The 15,738-nt window shown below is 50.1% G+C and overlaps 1 protein-coding gene across 1 annotated transcript in view; it reads right to left on the reverse strand.

The window, feature by feature from the left end:
• PLXNA4 (plexin A4) overlaps positions 1 to 15,738 on the reverse strand; it is a 445,535-nt gene that overhangs the window by 216,066 nt on the left and 213,731 nt on the right. The window contains exon 4 of the mRNA XM_063397126.1: positions 5,477 to 5,608. Coding sequence (XP_063253196.1) covers positions 5,477 to 5,608 — 132 coding nt within the window. The remainder of the gene's footprint in view (positions 1 to 5,476; positions 5,609 to 15,738) is intronic.

Here is a 15,738-nt window from a genome sequence, read left to right on the forward strand (position 1 = left end):
CTGATGGCTCACAAACAAACAAATGCAAATTAAAAGGAAAAAAAAAAACAAACCCAAAACCAAAAACTCTTGAGTTATTTTTAAAACTTGTGATCTTGAGCCAGTGTTTCTGTCAAACTGACAATCCCCTGGAAACAGCCACTCCAAACCCGGGAGTTAATGCCTCTTGATATCTTGTGCAAAGACCACATTTGAAGAAATTAAGCCATAATTAAGCAAAGTTATTAATGATTGCTTTAACTAATTGATACAATAACATAAGCAGCAGACAAGATTTTAATCAGTGGTCAGGAAACCAGAAGTAAACTGGCCAGACACCCCTTCCTCTTTGGCAGCTAATTTGCAAACAATAATTCTGCTGCTGATAGTGACTCAGCGGCAGAGGGGAGAAGGATAAATCTCAGGAGACAAATAGGTAAAAGCCTTCCCCATTTTAATGAGAAACAGACACAAAAAGGCCAAAAAGACCCTGTCAACATGATTTGCAGTACAGTTACTTAATTTTTACCAAATGTGCTTTCTGCCACGCTTTAGTTGAAGTACATATTTATTTGATATTTCGCTGGCGAAGTTTAAAAGAGCCTCCAAAATACCCATCTGCTTCTGCTACGCATGACCCTGCCAGCCTCACCTCCGACACACTGTAATGGTTTTAGGGAATGATAGCACTGCACAGATGTGATTTATCCACAGATTGTGGGTGACTTTCTGCTAATTTACAGGGGAAAAGCACAACTTTCCACTGGGGCGTGAAGCTGACCCACAGAACAAACCTGCCTGCACAGGGAGGGACAGCAGATCTCCTTCCCTGAGGCAAACACAGAATCATAGGATGGTTTTGTAAGGGACAATAAAGACCATCCCATTTCACCCCTGCCACGGGCAGGGACACCTTCCACTATCCCAGGTTGCTCCAAGCCCTGTCCAACCTGGCCTTGGACACTTCCAGAGATGGGTGAAGTTGCTCATAATTCACATAAGGTTGCTCAAAACCTGGTTGCAGAACAGTCTTCCCTAACCTCCAGTAAACCAAAAGTAAGAGGAAGCTCAAAACCTTGAGATTTAAATAATATGAAGTTGACAATTCTTGCCCTTTACCTTCTGGATTTTGAGCCTTTAAGGCTTTTTCCTCCAGCTCCTCCCTTTGATCCCTCTGTATCAAAAGGAAGGGCTGAGATTCCTGTCTTGGAGTTGCTTCCATATGTTGCACCAGCCTTGCAAAACTCTGGGAGAGACCCAGGAGTCTAACATGCTGAAACAGTGATATTTAGGGGGTGATGGAGGTGATTTTCCAAATGTTAGTCCAAAGGTGGGACGGGGCAATGAGCATCCTGCACCTCCTGGCATGCAGAGGTGGGCTCTGTGTGTGTGTGTCAATACTTGAGCAGCGAGGAGACGAAGAGACATGGTCAGTCAGAGGTGTGGAGACAGCTGGGAGAGCAGAGAGCAAAGAAACAGGGGTGCCAGGAATGCAGGAGTGGTGGAAAAGCAAGCACAAGCCTGGAAATGAGAGGGAAGGGTTGCAAAGGATCAGAGAGAGAGGCAGAGAGAATGAGAAAGGGCTGGAAGAATTATCTCCATCCCTGCAGAGGAATGTTTCTCAGCTGGGAAAAGAAAGAAGTTCAGAGATGATTAGGTGAGGGAGGGGGACCCAAGGAAGGGCAGGCATGTGTGAGGAGGAGCAGGGAAGATGCAGAGAAGCTGCAGCAGAGACCCTCCTGTTCCCCCAGCATTTCCCATCTGCTCCTCATCCCCTGAGATCAGCACGAGAGGTTCCTCTGCACACCAGAAACAGAAAAAGGAGAAAGAAACAGTCCCAGCCTCCAGTGCACTGACATAAGAAATGTGGAGAGGAGCTGTTTGCAGGGCATGAAGTGACAGGACAAGGGGAGAATGGCTTCAGACACAGTGAGTAGGTTTAAATGGGATTTTAGGAGGAAATTCTCGGCTGTGAGGGTGATGAGCACTGGCACAGGCTGCCAAGAGAAGCTGTAGCTGCCCCAACCCTGGAAAGTCCAAGGTCAGGGTGGATGGGGCTTGGAGCAAGCTGGGATATTACTGCAGCTCCCTCAGAGCGTTTGTGGAGGCTGGAGTTAAAGGGATCTCCTGACAGATCCCATGTGAGCACCTACCCTTCCCTGCCCTGCCAACAGGGACTTGAAACACCTTCACAGCTAAAACACAGAGGTGTCCACACCTCTGGGAAACGATGGGACTTTTCTATGCTCTGTCTCTGGGTTTCAGTGACAAATCTCCCTCTTTCAATCACTGTCCATATAAAATATGTGTTTCTGGATAATGGTGCAAAGCTGTTCTGCATTCTGTCTGATTGAGTGGGCAAGTGCTGCTTGCCACCTCTCAGTGTCCAGAGGAGCTGCAAGGGAGGACTTGTTTCAGCCACAGACCACAAGGCTGAGCTGGGTTCCATCCCCCTTGGAGAACAGGGGGTTCAGCCCAAAAGGAAAACCCCCATGTGCAAACCAAGGACCCCCAAGTTCACCGGGGAAAATGCAGAAGTTGACCTCAAAAAAGCCAGGGGATTATTTTGGCAGCATGAGAAAAATGTTCCTTGTAGCCAGATTTACAGTGACAGCCCTTTTGAGGTGTTCCAAGTTAAAGGGTGCCTTGCTGGGATGCCCAGAGCTGTGCTAAGACCGGGACAAGCTGGAGAAATTTGCTTTATCACTGGGGTTTCCATTCTTGTGGGGGGCTGGCGAGAGGTGGAGCCAAGTCTGGCAAAACCACAAGATTTGGAGCACAGGTCCTATGAGGAGTGGTTGAGAGAAATGGAGATGTTTAGCCTGGAGAAAAGGAGGATCAGTGGGGACCTCATTGCTCTTCACAACTCCCTGAAAAGAGATTTTTGTGAGGGCGGTCTGTGTCTTCTCCCAGGCAGCCACTGACAGGACAAGAGCAAATGGCCTCAAGCTGCACCAGGGGAGGCTCAGGTTGGATATCAGGAAAAATTTCATCAGTGAAAGAGTGATCAAGCATTGGAAGAGGCTGCCCAGGGCAGGGGTGGTGTCACCATCCCCAGAAGTGCTCAAAACACAAGTAGAAGTGGCACTTCATGACATGGTTTAGTGAGCACAGGAGTATTTGGTCAAAGGTTGGACTTGATGATCTTAGAGGCCTTTTCCAACCTTAATGATTTTGTGATTCTATGAAAACAGCTGTTAATAACTACACAGATAATAACAGAGCCACTCTTATCTCTGGGGCACAGGCAGCGCTGAGCCCAGCAGGCAGAGGAAGGAGAAACCTCCTCCTTCCCCAGGGATGGCACAAGCCCTGGTGCCTGTCTGTCTTTAAAAAGGTCAGGTTAAGTCATCACCCCCCTGTCTCTCATCTCCCAGTATCACTCTGGGCAGTGAAAATCTCTGATAAGTCAAACCTTCACCCTTTTATAAAAGATCCGTAAATGGTTTGTAGAGTGGGTGGGATATTTGCTCCCCAAGGGCAGCCTGTTCTTAATCCTGCCTCCAGCAAAGGCAAACCCCTGCACCCACACACCGAGGCTGTACAAATGTTAATTTATCCAAGCATTAAAGTGTGTTCTGTCATGAGCACACAGGTAGTGACAGCGCTGTCACTCACATCGCCCGCCTCAGATAAAATCAGATTTGGCCAAAGGCTGATGTGGAGCTGAAGGTTTCACAGGCTCACATCAGATTTTAAATAACAACAGTCCCTGCATTTTTCACCAGCTTCTCTCACAGAGACACCCATGAGCGTCAAAGATGAGTGGGAGATGATTGATAAATCACAGGGGGCTCAGAGCTCCTGAGCTGTCTGCAGGACTTGGGGTCCTAAAAAGACCAGCTTTGACTTGTGCTTTGGAACAGCCAAGCACAACATGAGTCTGCTCATGCTGTAAAGCTCAGGGAAGTGCAGGTGGCAAGAATAAGTTTTTGGAAGTCTCTGGAGGAAAAACTAATTGTTCCTCTTGCTCCAGATTTCCTGTCTTAAGGATGTGAGGGAATGAACGTGGCTGTCCCACTGCCCTTTCCCCCAGAGGTTTGAGGCAGCTCCTGGGAGTCTCTGTAAATCTGAAGGGCTGTGCAAAGGCAGCAGTGGTGTCTGGGGTGGCCTCAAATGGGCCTGCACAAAAAGGACACTGAAAAACCTGAAAACCTGCGTTGGTTATTGGTGCATTCATTGTTCTGCTCCACGGCTTTCACCCTCAAGGAGCCCCGTTCTGTGCAGGAGGAAAAAGAAAGGACCCAGACAGTAAAAGGATGAGGAAAAGGAATGGTGTCATGCCTAAAGTCTTGCAGGAGCTCAGGCATCACCTGCCTCCAGCTTCCCAAAAAGTGACTGGAACTGAAATCCCATCCTTGCCCAGCATGGAGCAGATGAGAAGGAATCCCAGCTCTGAAATCCTGTCCTTTCTCCTGGGTTATGGTATCTCTCATCCTCTTTAATCAGGAGGAATTTACAGAGTTGCTCCCATCCCCACACCAAATTTTTGGTGTAAATTACCACAGTAGAGGGAAATGGTTGGAGACAGCACAAAACACTTAATTTCAAGTGGTGCAGGCAGAAGAAATGACATTAGTAGATTTGAAAATATAACCAGTAACACTTGTTTAATAAATCATTGAACGTGTATGGGTGAACATGTCCCACTCACACTGGTAGTCTCCACTGAAGTGGCACCACAGGGCAACTGCCACCACCCTACCACAATCCCTCATTGTTCCCATTCTTTTTGTGGATTTAAAGCTCCCCATGAGCATCTGTGAGTCAGCCAGGTATGATAGCTCAAGCAATCCTGCACACCCACAGGACTAAGTAAAAACATTTTTCATGTAAAAGGAGTTCCTCCTCCTACCCTCACCCCAAAGCAGCAAACTTCCCAAGGCCAAGAATTCCACTGAAATCAGCCAGGATTCCACGCTGATCACCCAGACTGGTCCTTCCCTGGAATCTGGCTGCCAGCATTTTCAGTCACAATGCTGATAACACAACAGGAACACCACACTAAACTTGGCCTGCACCCCGGCAGGCAGCGTCCTGCACTTTTGCCCACTGCATCCCAAAGAGGATCCAAAAATGGAGCCTTTTGGAGAGATCCTCTCCAAAATCTCCAGTTAGAGCCAAACCATTCAGTGCTACACCTTCCTGGGCCTGTGGCAGATGCGGCCACAGTTTGGGTGGGGGTGGAGAACAATGCAGCAGCAACCCCTTGTCCTGCAGCCAGCAGGACAAAGAAACTCTGGGGCGTGATTCCTGCCCCCTGAGTTCTGTGCCCCTGGCTCCTCAGTATTGCAAAAGTACATAAATACCACGGGTTTATGAGCATAAAAATCCATAAATTCCACGGGTTTATGAGAATGAAAATCCTGAGGCTGACAACGGAGCACAACCTTGCAGGAGCTGTGGTCACCGCCAGAATTCCTGGGCAGCCCTGATGTCCACAGCACGATGGAGCTGAAAGGTTTATAAAGCACCCCGGGCTGCTGGGGTTCCTTACCTGCTTCTCAGACATGATGTAGAGGTGCTCGTGGTCCATGGAGAAGGCCATGTCCCGCAGGATGGGGCCAGTGTCCACCACCTGCACGATCTCGTACTCCAGCGTGTTCTTGGTGCTGCCGTCCACACGGATCTGTGCACCAACGACAAAAGCAGAGGGAGAACGTGAGGATTTTTCCTCCTTCTGCTGGAAACAGATAACTACAGGACCATAGAACGATTTATGTTGAAAGGAACCTTTAACACCATCTCATTCCAACCCCCTGCCATGGGCAGGGACACCTCCCAGGTTGCTCCAAGCCCCATCCAGCCTGGCCTTGGACACTTCCAGGGATCCAGAGGAAGCCACAGCTTCTCTGGGAAACCTTCTCTCCATCATCCTCACAGTTATATATATCTCTTTATGATATATTTACAAAATAATCATCGGGCAAATGTATCATGGCCCAGGTCTTCTAGACAACAACCACTGTCAACAGAAAGTGAACTTTCCCCACCCTCTTCACCAAAAGGATAAAGCAGATTTCATCACTTCTGCTGCTCCCATCAACACAAGAGCACTGTAAGAACAATACAGAGCCTGCTGGCTTTTATCTGGCACTGTCACTGTGCTCCTGTCACCGCCTGGACAAATCTGCCACGCTCAAAATGATGGCAGCGAGGGAAGGATCTGTGGTGGTGATGAGCAGGAGATAAAAAACCACACAGATCTGTGAGACTGACTCACTCAAATGCTACTCAGATAATATTATTGCTCTTATTGCTAATGTTTCACGGGGCAATTTATTATTGCAGAGTGTTCAGTGCAACACAGACCATTTCTCTTGCTGATTGCATGTATCAGGTATTGAAATCAGTCCTGCACCATTGTGGCACCTTATGATTCCAGACACATCTCATAACAGGGTGGCACTTAGGGGCATCAATAACTGGGATTATGAGGAGGAACAAGACACACAGTCCCAGTCTACCTCTGACAATGATCCAGTGATACAGAAGAAAATGCAGAAAACAACTGATTTTTCTTTACCTGCTTAAAAACAATTTCTAGAGTTTGTGCTCAAAAGCAGCAGGAGAAGGTTTGCAATCCTTTCAATATGGAACAAGTCGTGATAAAATAGCTATTCTCAGGAGTTCTCCTGAATCTTGTGAGGCTCTGTACAGCAGCAAACCCCACAATCATGTTTCAGAGGTCCATCCACATTCCTTATCTCCGTTTCCTATGTGCTGCCTTTCACTTTGTGAAAGTGTTCTATCCTGCAACAACACAAACACCACAGTACCTTTCCCTAGAAGAAACAAAGTTGTAGGAGATCTTCATCATGCCCCATATTGTAATCTTCATTCCTTTCTGACCAAGGATTCCCAGTCTGCAGTTGGGTAGCTGAGCAAAAAGCACCCTTCCCATCCAAAGGAAATAACAAGCTGTGGAGAACTTATGGTGTCAAGACCTGTTCCCACTGTTCCCTGGCACAGCCCTTGAGCCTGTTCCTTCTGTATCAACCTCTCAGCCAAGAAACTGAGCCTGAATCATCTTCTGAATTGGAAAGTCAAAGAGAAGGGAAGAGGGGGAATGATAAAGGGTCTGGGAAGTCTGTATGAGTAAAGGACAGCAGTGATATACAGATTGTTATCACTGTCCTTCCTTGATGTACTCACCTGCTGTGGGACAACAAAGGAATATGATTTCCCCAGGAAAGATAAGGAAAATGAAGCAGAAAGGAGTTAGAGGGGCTCTCTGTGCCAGCAAAGGATGTGGAGGGTGCTCAGGGGTGCTCAGATCCTCCATGTTATCCATCAGACCCCACAGAAGTGGGAGCACGTGCAGGCCTTGACTTCTGGGCTGGTCCAATGACACAGGAGGATTTGCAATTAATTTGTCATCTTGCTGGAGCTGCTGATGGCAGCAACACACCTCCAACACCAGCACACCGAGAGGTCAGGGCCTGAAACCCAGCACTGAACATCCCTGACACACAAAGAATTCAGGGTCTGGAGCCCAGCACTGAGCATCCCTGACACACAAAGAATTCAGGGTCTGGAGCCCAGCACTGAACATCCCTGGCACACAAAGAATTCAGGGTTTGAAACCCAGCACTGAACATCCCTGACACACAAAGAATTCAGGGTTTGAAGCCCAGCACTGAGCATCCCTGACACACAAAGAATTCAGGGTTTGAAGCCCAACACTGAACATCCCTGACACACAAAGAATTCAGGGTCTGGAGCCCAGCATTGAGCAACCCTGGCTCCCACCAACTCTGGCTGCCTTGGGAGCAAGGGGCTCGCTCATCTCCATGGTTTCTCACAGGGAAATTCAGCTCCTCTGAGTCCTCCTTCTTGGAATTAGACACTGATGTAAATCACCCATGAGGTCAAGGGCAAAGATGGCAACAGGCTTGGGCTGAGTCATTCCCATCAGGACAGTCAGGGGAAGGGAAGGGAAGGGAAGGGAAGGGAAGGGAAGGGAAGGGAAGGGAAGGGAAGGGAAGGGAAGGGAAGGGAAGGGAAGGGAAGGGAAGGGAAGGGAAGGGAAGGGAAGGGAAGGGAAGGGAAGGGAAGGGAAGGGAAGGGAAGGGAAGGGAAGGGAAGGGAAGGGAAGGGAAGGGAAGGGAAGGGAAGGGAAGGGAAGGGAAGGGAAGGGAAGGGAAGGGAAGGGAAGGGAAGGGAAGGGAAGGGAAGGGAAGGGAAGGGAAGGGAAGGGAAGGGAAGGGAAGGGAAGGGAAGGGAAGGGAAGGGAAGGGAAGGGAAGGGAAGGGAAGGGAAGGGAAGGGAAGGGAAGGGAAGGGAAGGGAAGGGAAGGGAAGGGAAGGGAAGGGAAGGGAAGGGAAGGGAAGGGAAGGGAAGGGAAGGGAAGGGAAGGGAAGGGAAGGTTTGGGAAGGGAAGGTTTGGGAAGGGAAGGTTTGGGAAGGGAAGGTTTGGGAAGGGAAGGGAAGGGAAGGGAAGGGAAGGGAAGGGAAGGGAAGGGAAGGGAAGGGAAGGGAAGGGAAGGGAAGGGAAGGGAAGGGAAGGGAAGGGAAGGGAAGGGAAGGGAAGGGAAGGGAAGGGAAGGGAAGGGAAGGGAAGGGAAGGGAAGGGAAGGGAAGGGAAGGGAAGGGAAGGGAAGGGAAGGGAAGGGAAGGGAAGGGAAGGGAAGGGAAGGGAAGGGAAGGGAAGGGAAGGGAAGGGAAGGGAAGGGAAGGGAAGGGAAGGGAAGGTTTGGGAAGGGAAGGTTTGGGAAGGGAAGGGAAGGGAAGGGAAGGTTTGGGAAGGGAAGGTTTGGGAAGGGAAGGTTTGGGAAGGTTTGGGAAGGGAAGGTTTGGGAAGGGAAGGTTTGGGAAGGGAAGGGAAGGGAAGGGAAGGTTTGGGAAGGGAAGGTTTGGGAAGGGAAGGGAAGGGAAGGTTTGGGAAGGGAAGGGAAGGGAAGGGAAGGTTTGGGAAGGGAAGGGAAGGTTTGGGAAGGGAAGGTTTGGGAAGGGAAGGTTTGGGAAGGGAAGGGAAGGTTTGGGAAGGGAAGGTTTGGGAAGGGAAGGGAAGGGAAGGGAAGGGAAGGGAAGGGAAGGGAAGGGAAGGGAAGGGAAGGGAAGGGAAGGGAAGGGAAGGGAAGGGAAGGGAAGGGAAGGGAAGGGAAGGGAAGGGAAGGGAAGGGAAGGGAAGGGAAGGGAAGGGAAGGGAAGGGAAGGGAAGGGAAGGGAAGGGAAGGGAAGGGAAGGGAAGGGAAGGGAAGGGAAGGGAAGGGAAGGGAAGGGAAGGGAAGGGAAGGGAAGGGAAGGGAAGGGAAGGGAAGGGAAGGGAAGGGAAGGGAAGGGAAGGGAAGGGAAGGGAAGGGAAGGGAAGGGAAGGGAAGGGAAGGGAAGCACAGGATGCTCCCTGTTGGGGCTCTGCCCCGAGCACATCAAAAATCCTCACAGCAGGAGCCTTTCCTCTTTCCAGCTCCATGTTCTCCCTCTCAGGGAGCAGCCAGGGATCTGCTGCCTCCATTCTGCCTCCCCCCAGTCCCTCGTGGCTTCTCATTCCCGTCAGAGCATCCTCACTCCCTGCTGATGCCCGTGCTGAACAAACCTCACATCTTGGCCTCTTCGACCTTGATTTCCCAGCCCCACCAGGGTCAGATCTGCAGGCTGCCAGACATGTAGGCAGGCAATTATCACCCCAGGGCTCAGCCACTGTCCTCAGCCTCTGCCAGGCCCCATTAGAGGGGAAAGGGCTGGGAGATGGCAGAGGCAGGCTGGAGGAACAGCCGGCTGGAGTTAACAAACCATGGAGACAGGAGGCACAGCCCCCAGGGATCTCCCCTGTGCGTTTGGTGCAGGTAAAAGATTGCAGAGGCCTCACGCCAGGGATACAGAGCTACTCGGAAGTGATTTAACAGCTATTGCTGGCCTAATAGCCTGAAAAGTCATTATTTTGCAGAGGGGGAGGAAGGGAAGGGCTCCTTGCACCATACATGTGCAAACACACACACATGTGCTCACACACCCACAGCCCAACAGCCCTAAACCCCTCTCCATAGTTAAACCTAGCAGCTAACAAAAAGGAAAATTCAGAAAAAGGCCAGAAAATCTGGCAGACATCAAACTCACGCTGCACAGCCTGTGAGGTGATCATTGTAGAGTGCAGCCAGAGGTCTAGCCCTTAACTCCAACCATCCCTTTACCTGTCTTAAACCCTGTCTTTCTTATGTTGGACCCCAGGCACAGAACCCTGAGGATCCCCACCTTCCCTGCACATTCTTCACAGCCCTGGGCGTCAGACAACACAACTGCACTTTCTCTTAGAGATTTATTCCTGGCTCCAAGGCTCCCACTAGCACCAGGGCACTTAGGTTGGGGAAAAAAAATCAAAGAGTCTGTGAAGGGAAAATGGGAGGATTCTCACCAAAGCCTGCAGGTGATCACCACTAAAGTCAGGGACACAGAAACAACCTCTGCTGGGAAAGCCCCCCAAGTTTCCAACTGCAGGTAATTTGAAGAACCCACCACCCATGGATAGAGTTTTGTTCTGACTGAATGATGGGCATTCCTATATTCAAGATGTTTTGGGGGAGCTGTGGGATAAGAACCTGCCTAAGAGTCCAGCTGGGATTGCTTCTGGGAGCTGCCTGTGAACCATGAGCTCCTCTGCAAGGCAAGAGGGAGGGGAACAAGTGACAGAGGGGGCTCCAGGACCACGTGTGAGTCTCAAAATGCTCAGTCCACCACAACCCACAGTCCACAAACCCACCCATCACCTCCACAACAGGATCATCTGCTCCCACTCCCTGAATGTCTGTCCTGGACATGCACACCCCACAGACCCCCAGGTGCTCAGCTCAGCTCCCTTGTCCTCTAACCCAAGACACGTGGGAGCTGCCAGGGCCCAGCACTCTCAGGCTGCACATTAATCCTCCTTCTTCTTCTTCTTCTTCTTCTTCTTCTTCTTCTTCTTCTTCCTGGAAGGCTTCACTCACTGGGCTTGGCTCTGCAGAGCCGGCTGCTATTAAAACATCAGCATGATGCTTCCCGAAGGTCAACCACCAAGGGACCCATCCTGGCAGCTGTTTGTTTGTTTGTCTGAACATTATCTAGAGCTGGCTGTTTATTTACATCCATTGAAGTATCAGACAATAAATACCCTCTCCCAGTAGCAAACAGATGCTTGCACTCGAATGTTCTGGCTAGCGCTGACTTCAAAACGATCTCCTTAATGAGCAAATAACGCTATTAATCTTTAAAGACACAGGCTCTGGCCTTCTCTGAGCTCCCACCCTGGCCATGGCTAGACCCACAGGCGTCCTGGCAAGCAGCCCAGGGGTCCGGTAGATGAAAGGAGGTAAAAGATACCTTCCATGGCTGCTTTTCAGCGTTATCTGGGCCTCCCCAGCTGCTGAGGGATCCACGGGAGGCTGACGCTCGAGGACAGCTTCCCCAGCAAGTTGGTGGCAGATGCCTCAATCACACTTCTAAGAGGGACACAGAGGTTGGTATCACACAGTTATCAAAGAGGGGGACATAATAATCTTCTCCCAGTCGTGGGGATGGACTCAGAATTGTCAAAGAAAGAGCAGTGGGATTGGAGGACTTGGTGCCTTTTCTGGGAGATAAATCATGATTGTGGCAAAAAAGAAAATATCTTTAAGCTCAGCAGAGTGACAGACACACCTGCCTTCCAGAGAGGGCCACATACCTCTGTTAGCACCTCTGTTCTTTCCTATAAAGTGACATTTCCTGCTAAAATCCATCCACACAGATGTACTTCAGGAGCTTCACTCCAGGCCCATCAAAGCCTGATCCCGTGGACTGAATCAGTGTTTAGAGCATGTTAACACCATCCAGTTTTGGTTTATTTAAGAAAAAGGCTCTGGCACAAGTTGTTCAAAGAGGTTTTTTATGTCCCATCCTTGGAAGTGTTCAAGGTTGGATGGGATTTGGAGCCTGATCCAGTGCAAAATGTTCCTTCAAACTTATCTTCAGACTCACTTGAGAAACACACTCCTAACCCAATCTCCTGCCACAGCCTCACTTCTATTTTATTTGTCCAAGCAGCTTGGACTGGTCTCTGGCAGCAAAATAGAAAAAGGATTGTTTCCACTGTGCCAACTGGGCTCAGCTGTTTCCTACTCCTCTAAAACCATCACCTCCTGCCCAAGAGCATCATTCCTGGCCCACCAGAGTTAAAATAAAGTCCCCTTCAATTAATATCTCTGTATAAAGCACTTGAAAACCATCCAGGGCTGCAGGGAGCGTGGTGGGGAGCAGGATCACGATGACCAGCCAGGCGGGCAGCAGGAGCAGACGCTGGGTGGATGAGAGTCATTACCAATAATTAAATGAATAACTAAGCAGGAGAGGAGCTTGGTGAACCATGGCACGCTCAGCCAAGCCACCCCTCCCCACCACTCCCCTTTTGTGCAGCGTCAGCAGCCCCTGGGCTGATGAAGTTCCAGGGAATTCATCACCTCCTGCTCCACCAGCTCTCACTCAAGTCACGCTGGTGGCTTGTTTGGGCCATGAAATTGCCCCAGTTCCCAGGGGAGGGGATTAAATGGCTGCCAGGAAGATTGCAAGGGTGGATTTCAAAGGGAAAATCCTTCAGGTCATGGAATCAGGCCCTGTTACCTCTGCCTGAGTGCGAGGGAGCAACCATGACTGTGGTACTGCTTCGGAAAGTAGGGAAAATGTTTCAAGCAGGGAAAGCAAGAGGTGGGAGGACAATCTTTGTTCTCTCCATCCCCTGAGGCTCCTTCCTTTGCTGTCCCTGCCTCTCCTTCTCGCAGGGCATCCCACTGAAATCACCACCATCATTTCTCACTATTGGATTCAGGATCTGCAAACACCATTTCCAGGAGATCCACGCAGCCCTGGAGCCCAGCACATCAATCCAGGCTGCTCTGAGAAAGGCCCAGCCAGAGCCTTACGGCTGCACAGGGGCCACTAATACCTCATTGCTTTTCCAATAGCAGTTCCTCCCTGTTTTATGAAGCTAATGCTCCCCAGAGGAGGCCGGGACTGCTGGCTGCTGTTCCTGGCACGGAGAGGGAGGAAGGACACAGCAGGCAGTGTAGGATCTCATGTCAGGCCCTTCTGATGATCACCTATTCCTGCTTTTCCATTGATTTGGGTTCCATGATGGAGCTCTATCGATCTCAGCAGAGACAGGGAAGGGGCCAGTGACACTCCACGCTCTGCCCATTTCCCTCCGTTTTCCAGTAAAATAATCTGTTCTAATTTGCCTAAAGCCTATTAACAGGAGATCAATTCCTAATAAAACATGGCATTTCAATAGCCCTGTCTACCCAAGGATCCTAAAGGCCTTTGGAAACGCTAATTGAAAAATCAAGGGGTGAGGTATCCTTGACTCCTGCCTGAGTCAGCAGCCAGCAGCTCTGTCTCCTCTCCTGTACACATGTTTTAAAGTGCTGCTTGCCTGGACGCTGCCAGCCCATCCAAACACAGATCTCAGAGCACCTCCAGCCATGTGGAGAGCTGGAGCCTGGAAAATCAGGTGTTCACAGAGTTCTTGAAACTCCTGCTCTCAGTGCTGTCCAGAACCCAAAGTGTCCTGACAGGAGCCACTCTGAGCAGAGAGCTGATGTGGAGAGAAGAGTCATGGAATCATGGAATGGTTTGGGAGGGAAGTTACCCTAAAGACAATCCAGTGCCGCCCCTGCCATGGGCAGGGACACCTTCCACTATCCCAGACTACTCCAAGCCCCAATGTCCAACCTTTCCTTGGACACTGCCAGGGATCCAGGGGCAGCCACAGCTTCTCTGGGCACCCTGTGGTGCCCACCATCCTCACAGGGAAGAATGTATTTCAAATATCTAATCTAAGTCTTTCCTCTTTTAGTTTAAAAAGGTTACACTTTGTCCTTTCTCTATCCCCAGTGTAAAAGTCACTCTCCCAAAAGGTAGGTGAACCACAAAACAAAAGGGACAGAAAAGGAGTTTGGCCTTTCAATCCCATCAGGTTCCTGGGGTTTGTTTGTTTGTTTGTTTGTTTTGGGTTTTGTTTGTTTGTTTTGGGGGGGTTTTTTGGTTGGGTTTTTTTTGTTTGTTTTTTGTTGTTGTTTTTGTTTGGTTGTTGTTGTTGTTTTGTTGTGGGGGGTTTTTTGTGGGGTTTTGGTTTTTTGTGGGGTTTTTGTTTGTTTGTTTTTTGGGGGGTTTTTTTGGGTTTTTTTGTTTGTTTGGTTGGTTGGTTGGTTTTTTTTTGTCCAGGAGGTCTTATGTGACAGAATCACAGGATCATTAAGGTTGGAAAAGACCCCCAAGATCATCAAATCCAATCCCACCAAACAAATCTTCTTGTCAGCAAACAAAGCTTATTTGTTAAACCTACAGCACAGCAACATCCAGGGAGAATGGTTCTTCCTCACTTCTCCGGCCAAACAATTCCCAGGGCCTTTTCTCCCAGCTGCAATACAGGGTTTTGAAGAAGACAGCTTTCCTGGAATAGCTGCTGGCTAATCCTGATCATCTGCAGGCACTGCAGTGTAATCCCCACCCCGCACACCCTGGGCTGGGGGCTGGCAGGGGGCACGGGGGCTTCACTGGGCAGGGCTACAGGGTTTAATCCCTGCACAGGAGTCACCCACTGACCCCTCGTGTAATCCTGGCAAATTGGGTCAAACACAGCCGTGCCTGGCTGCTGGATAGGAGATCACCCCAGCACAGCAGCGAGGGCAGAGCAGGGCTCCTGCTTCGGGAGGTTCAACATGGTGGTGGGCATCTGCTTTGTTTTCTGGAGACTCGTGGGTCACCATGCCCTGACAGAGCTGCTGGGTGCTCTGCTTTCATGGTGGGTCACTGTCTCACACAGTGGGATCCACTGGAATCATGGAAGAGTGGTTTGGGTTGGAAGGGATCTTAAAGCTCATCTCATTCCAACCCCCTGCCATGGGCAGGGACACCTTCCACTATCCCAGGTTGCTCCAAACCTCATCCAGCCTGGCCTTGGACACTTCCAGGGATGCAGGGGAAGCCACAGCTGCTCTGGGCACCCTGTGCCAGGGCCTCACCATCCTCACAGGGAAGAATTTCTCCTTAATACCCAATCTAAATCTACCCTTTGTCAGCTTCAAGCTGCCTGCTTTGGGCCAGAGGGTCCTTCAAGCCCAAAGACAAATTCCTAGCTGACAGAGATGCCCTTTTTCCACAGCACAGGACTGCTGTCCCATCCCACTGAAGATCCCCACTAACATTTACAGCAAGAGATACTCCTGGCTGCGATGGAATTATGAATTAAATTAGACAAAGTGGAAGACCAGCCTTCTGTCCAAGACCTTCATTCCGGGCTTGGACATCACCTAACGCAGTGAGTTTCTGACTGCTGCTCCCAGCACCGTAAAAATTGATAATTACAGCTTGAAGTGTGTCCAGCCAGTCTGTACCTGAACTGCAGGACTCACCCCGAAGTGGAACAGCTCCAGAGCTGGAAACAGAGGGGAAGGGAAGGACACGACCAGGTCCCTCTCCCTCAGCAGGGAGAGCGTGTCAGGGATGTGCAGCTCTCACACCCCGGAGCCCATTGACAGATGACATCATTTTTGAGAGCACGGTTTACACAGTTCCCCCGGCGCTCCCTGATTGATAAATTAGACACTCGTGAGCCATGTGCTAATCAATGCAAATCATTAGTTTGTAACAACACAAGGCGAGCTCGGCAGAGCTCATTTCTCAAGGTAATGGCCTGCCAAGCATCCGTGTTCAGCTTCAGCCCTGCCAGGCAATCCATTAAGGGGCTGCTGGCACTCACCTATGGCACCAGGCTGAGCCTTTGCATCCAGTCCCCACCAAGGACTGGGC

This window comes from Prinia subflava, chromosome 4 (genome assembly GCF_021018805.1).
Source record: "Prinia subflava isolate CZ2003 ecotype Zambia chromosome 4, Cam_Psub_1.2, whole genome shotgun sequence".
In the NCBI taxonomy this organism is placed as follows: domain Eukaryota; kingdom Metazoa; phylum Chordata; class Aves; order Passeriformes; family Cisticolidae; genus Prinia; species Prinia subflava.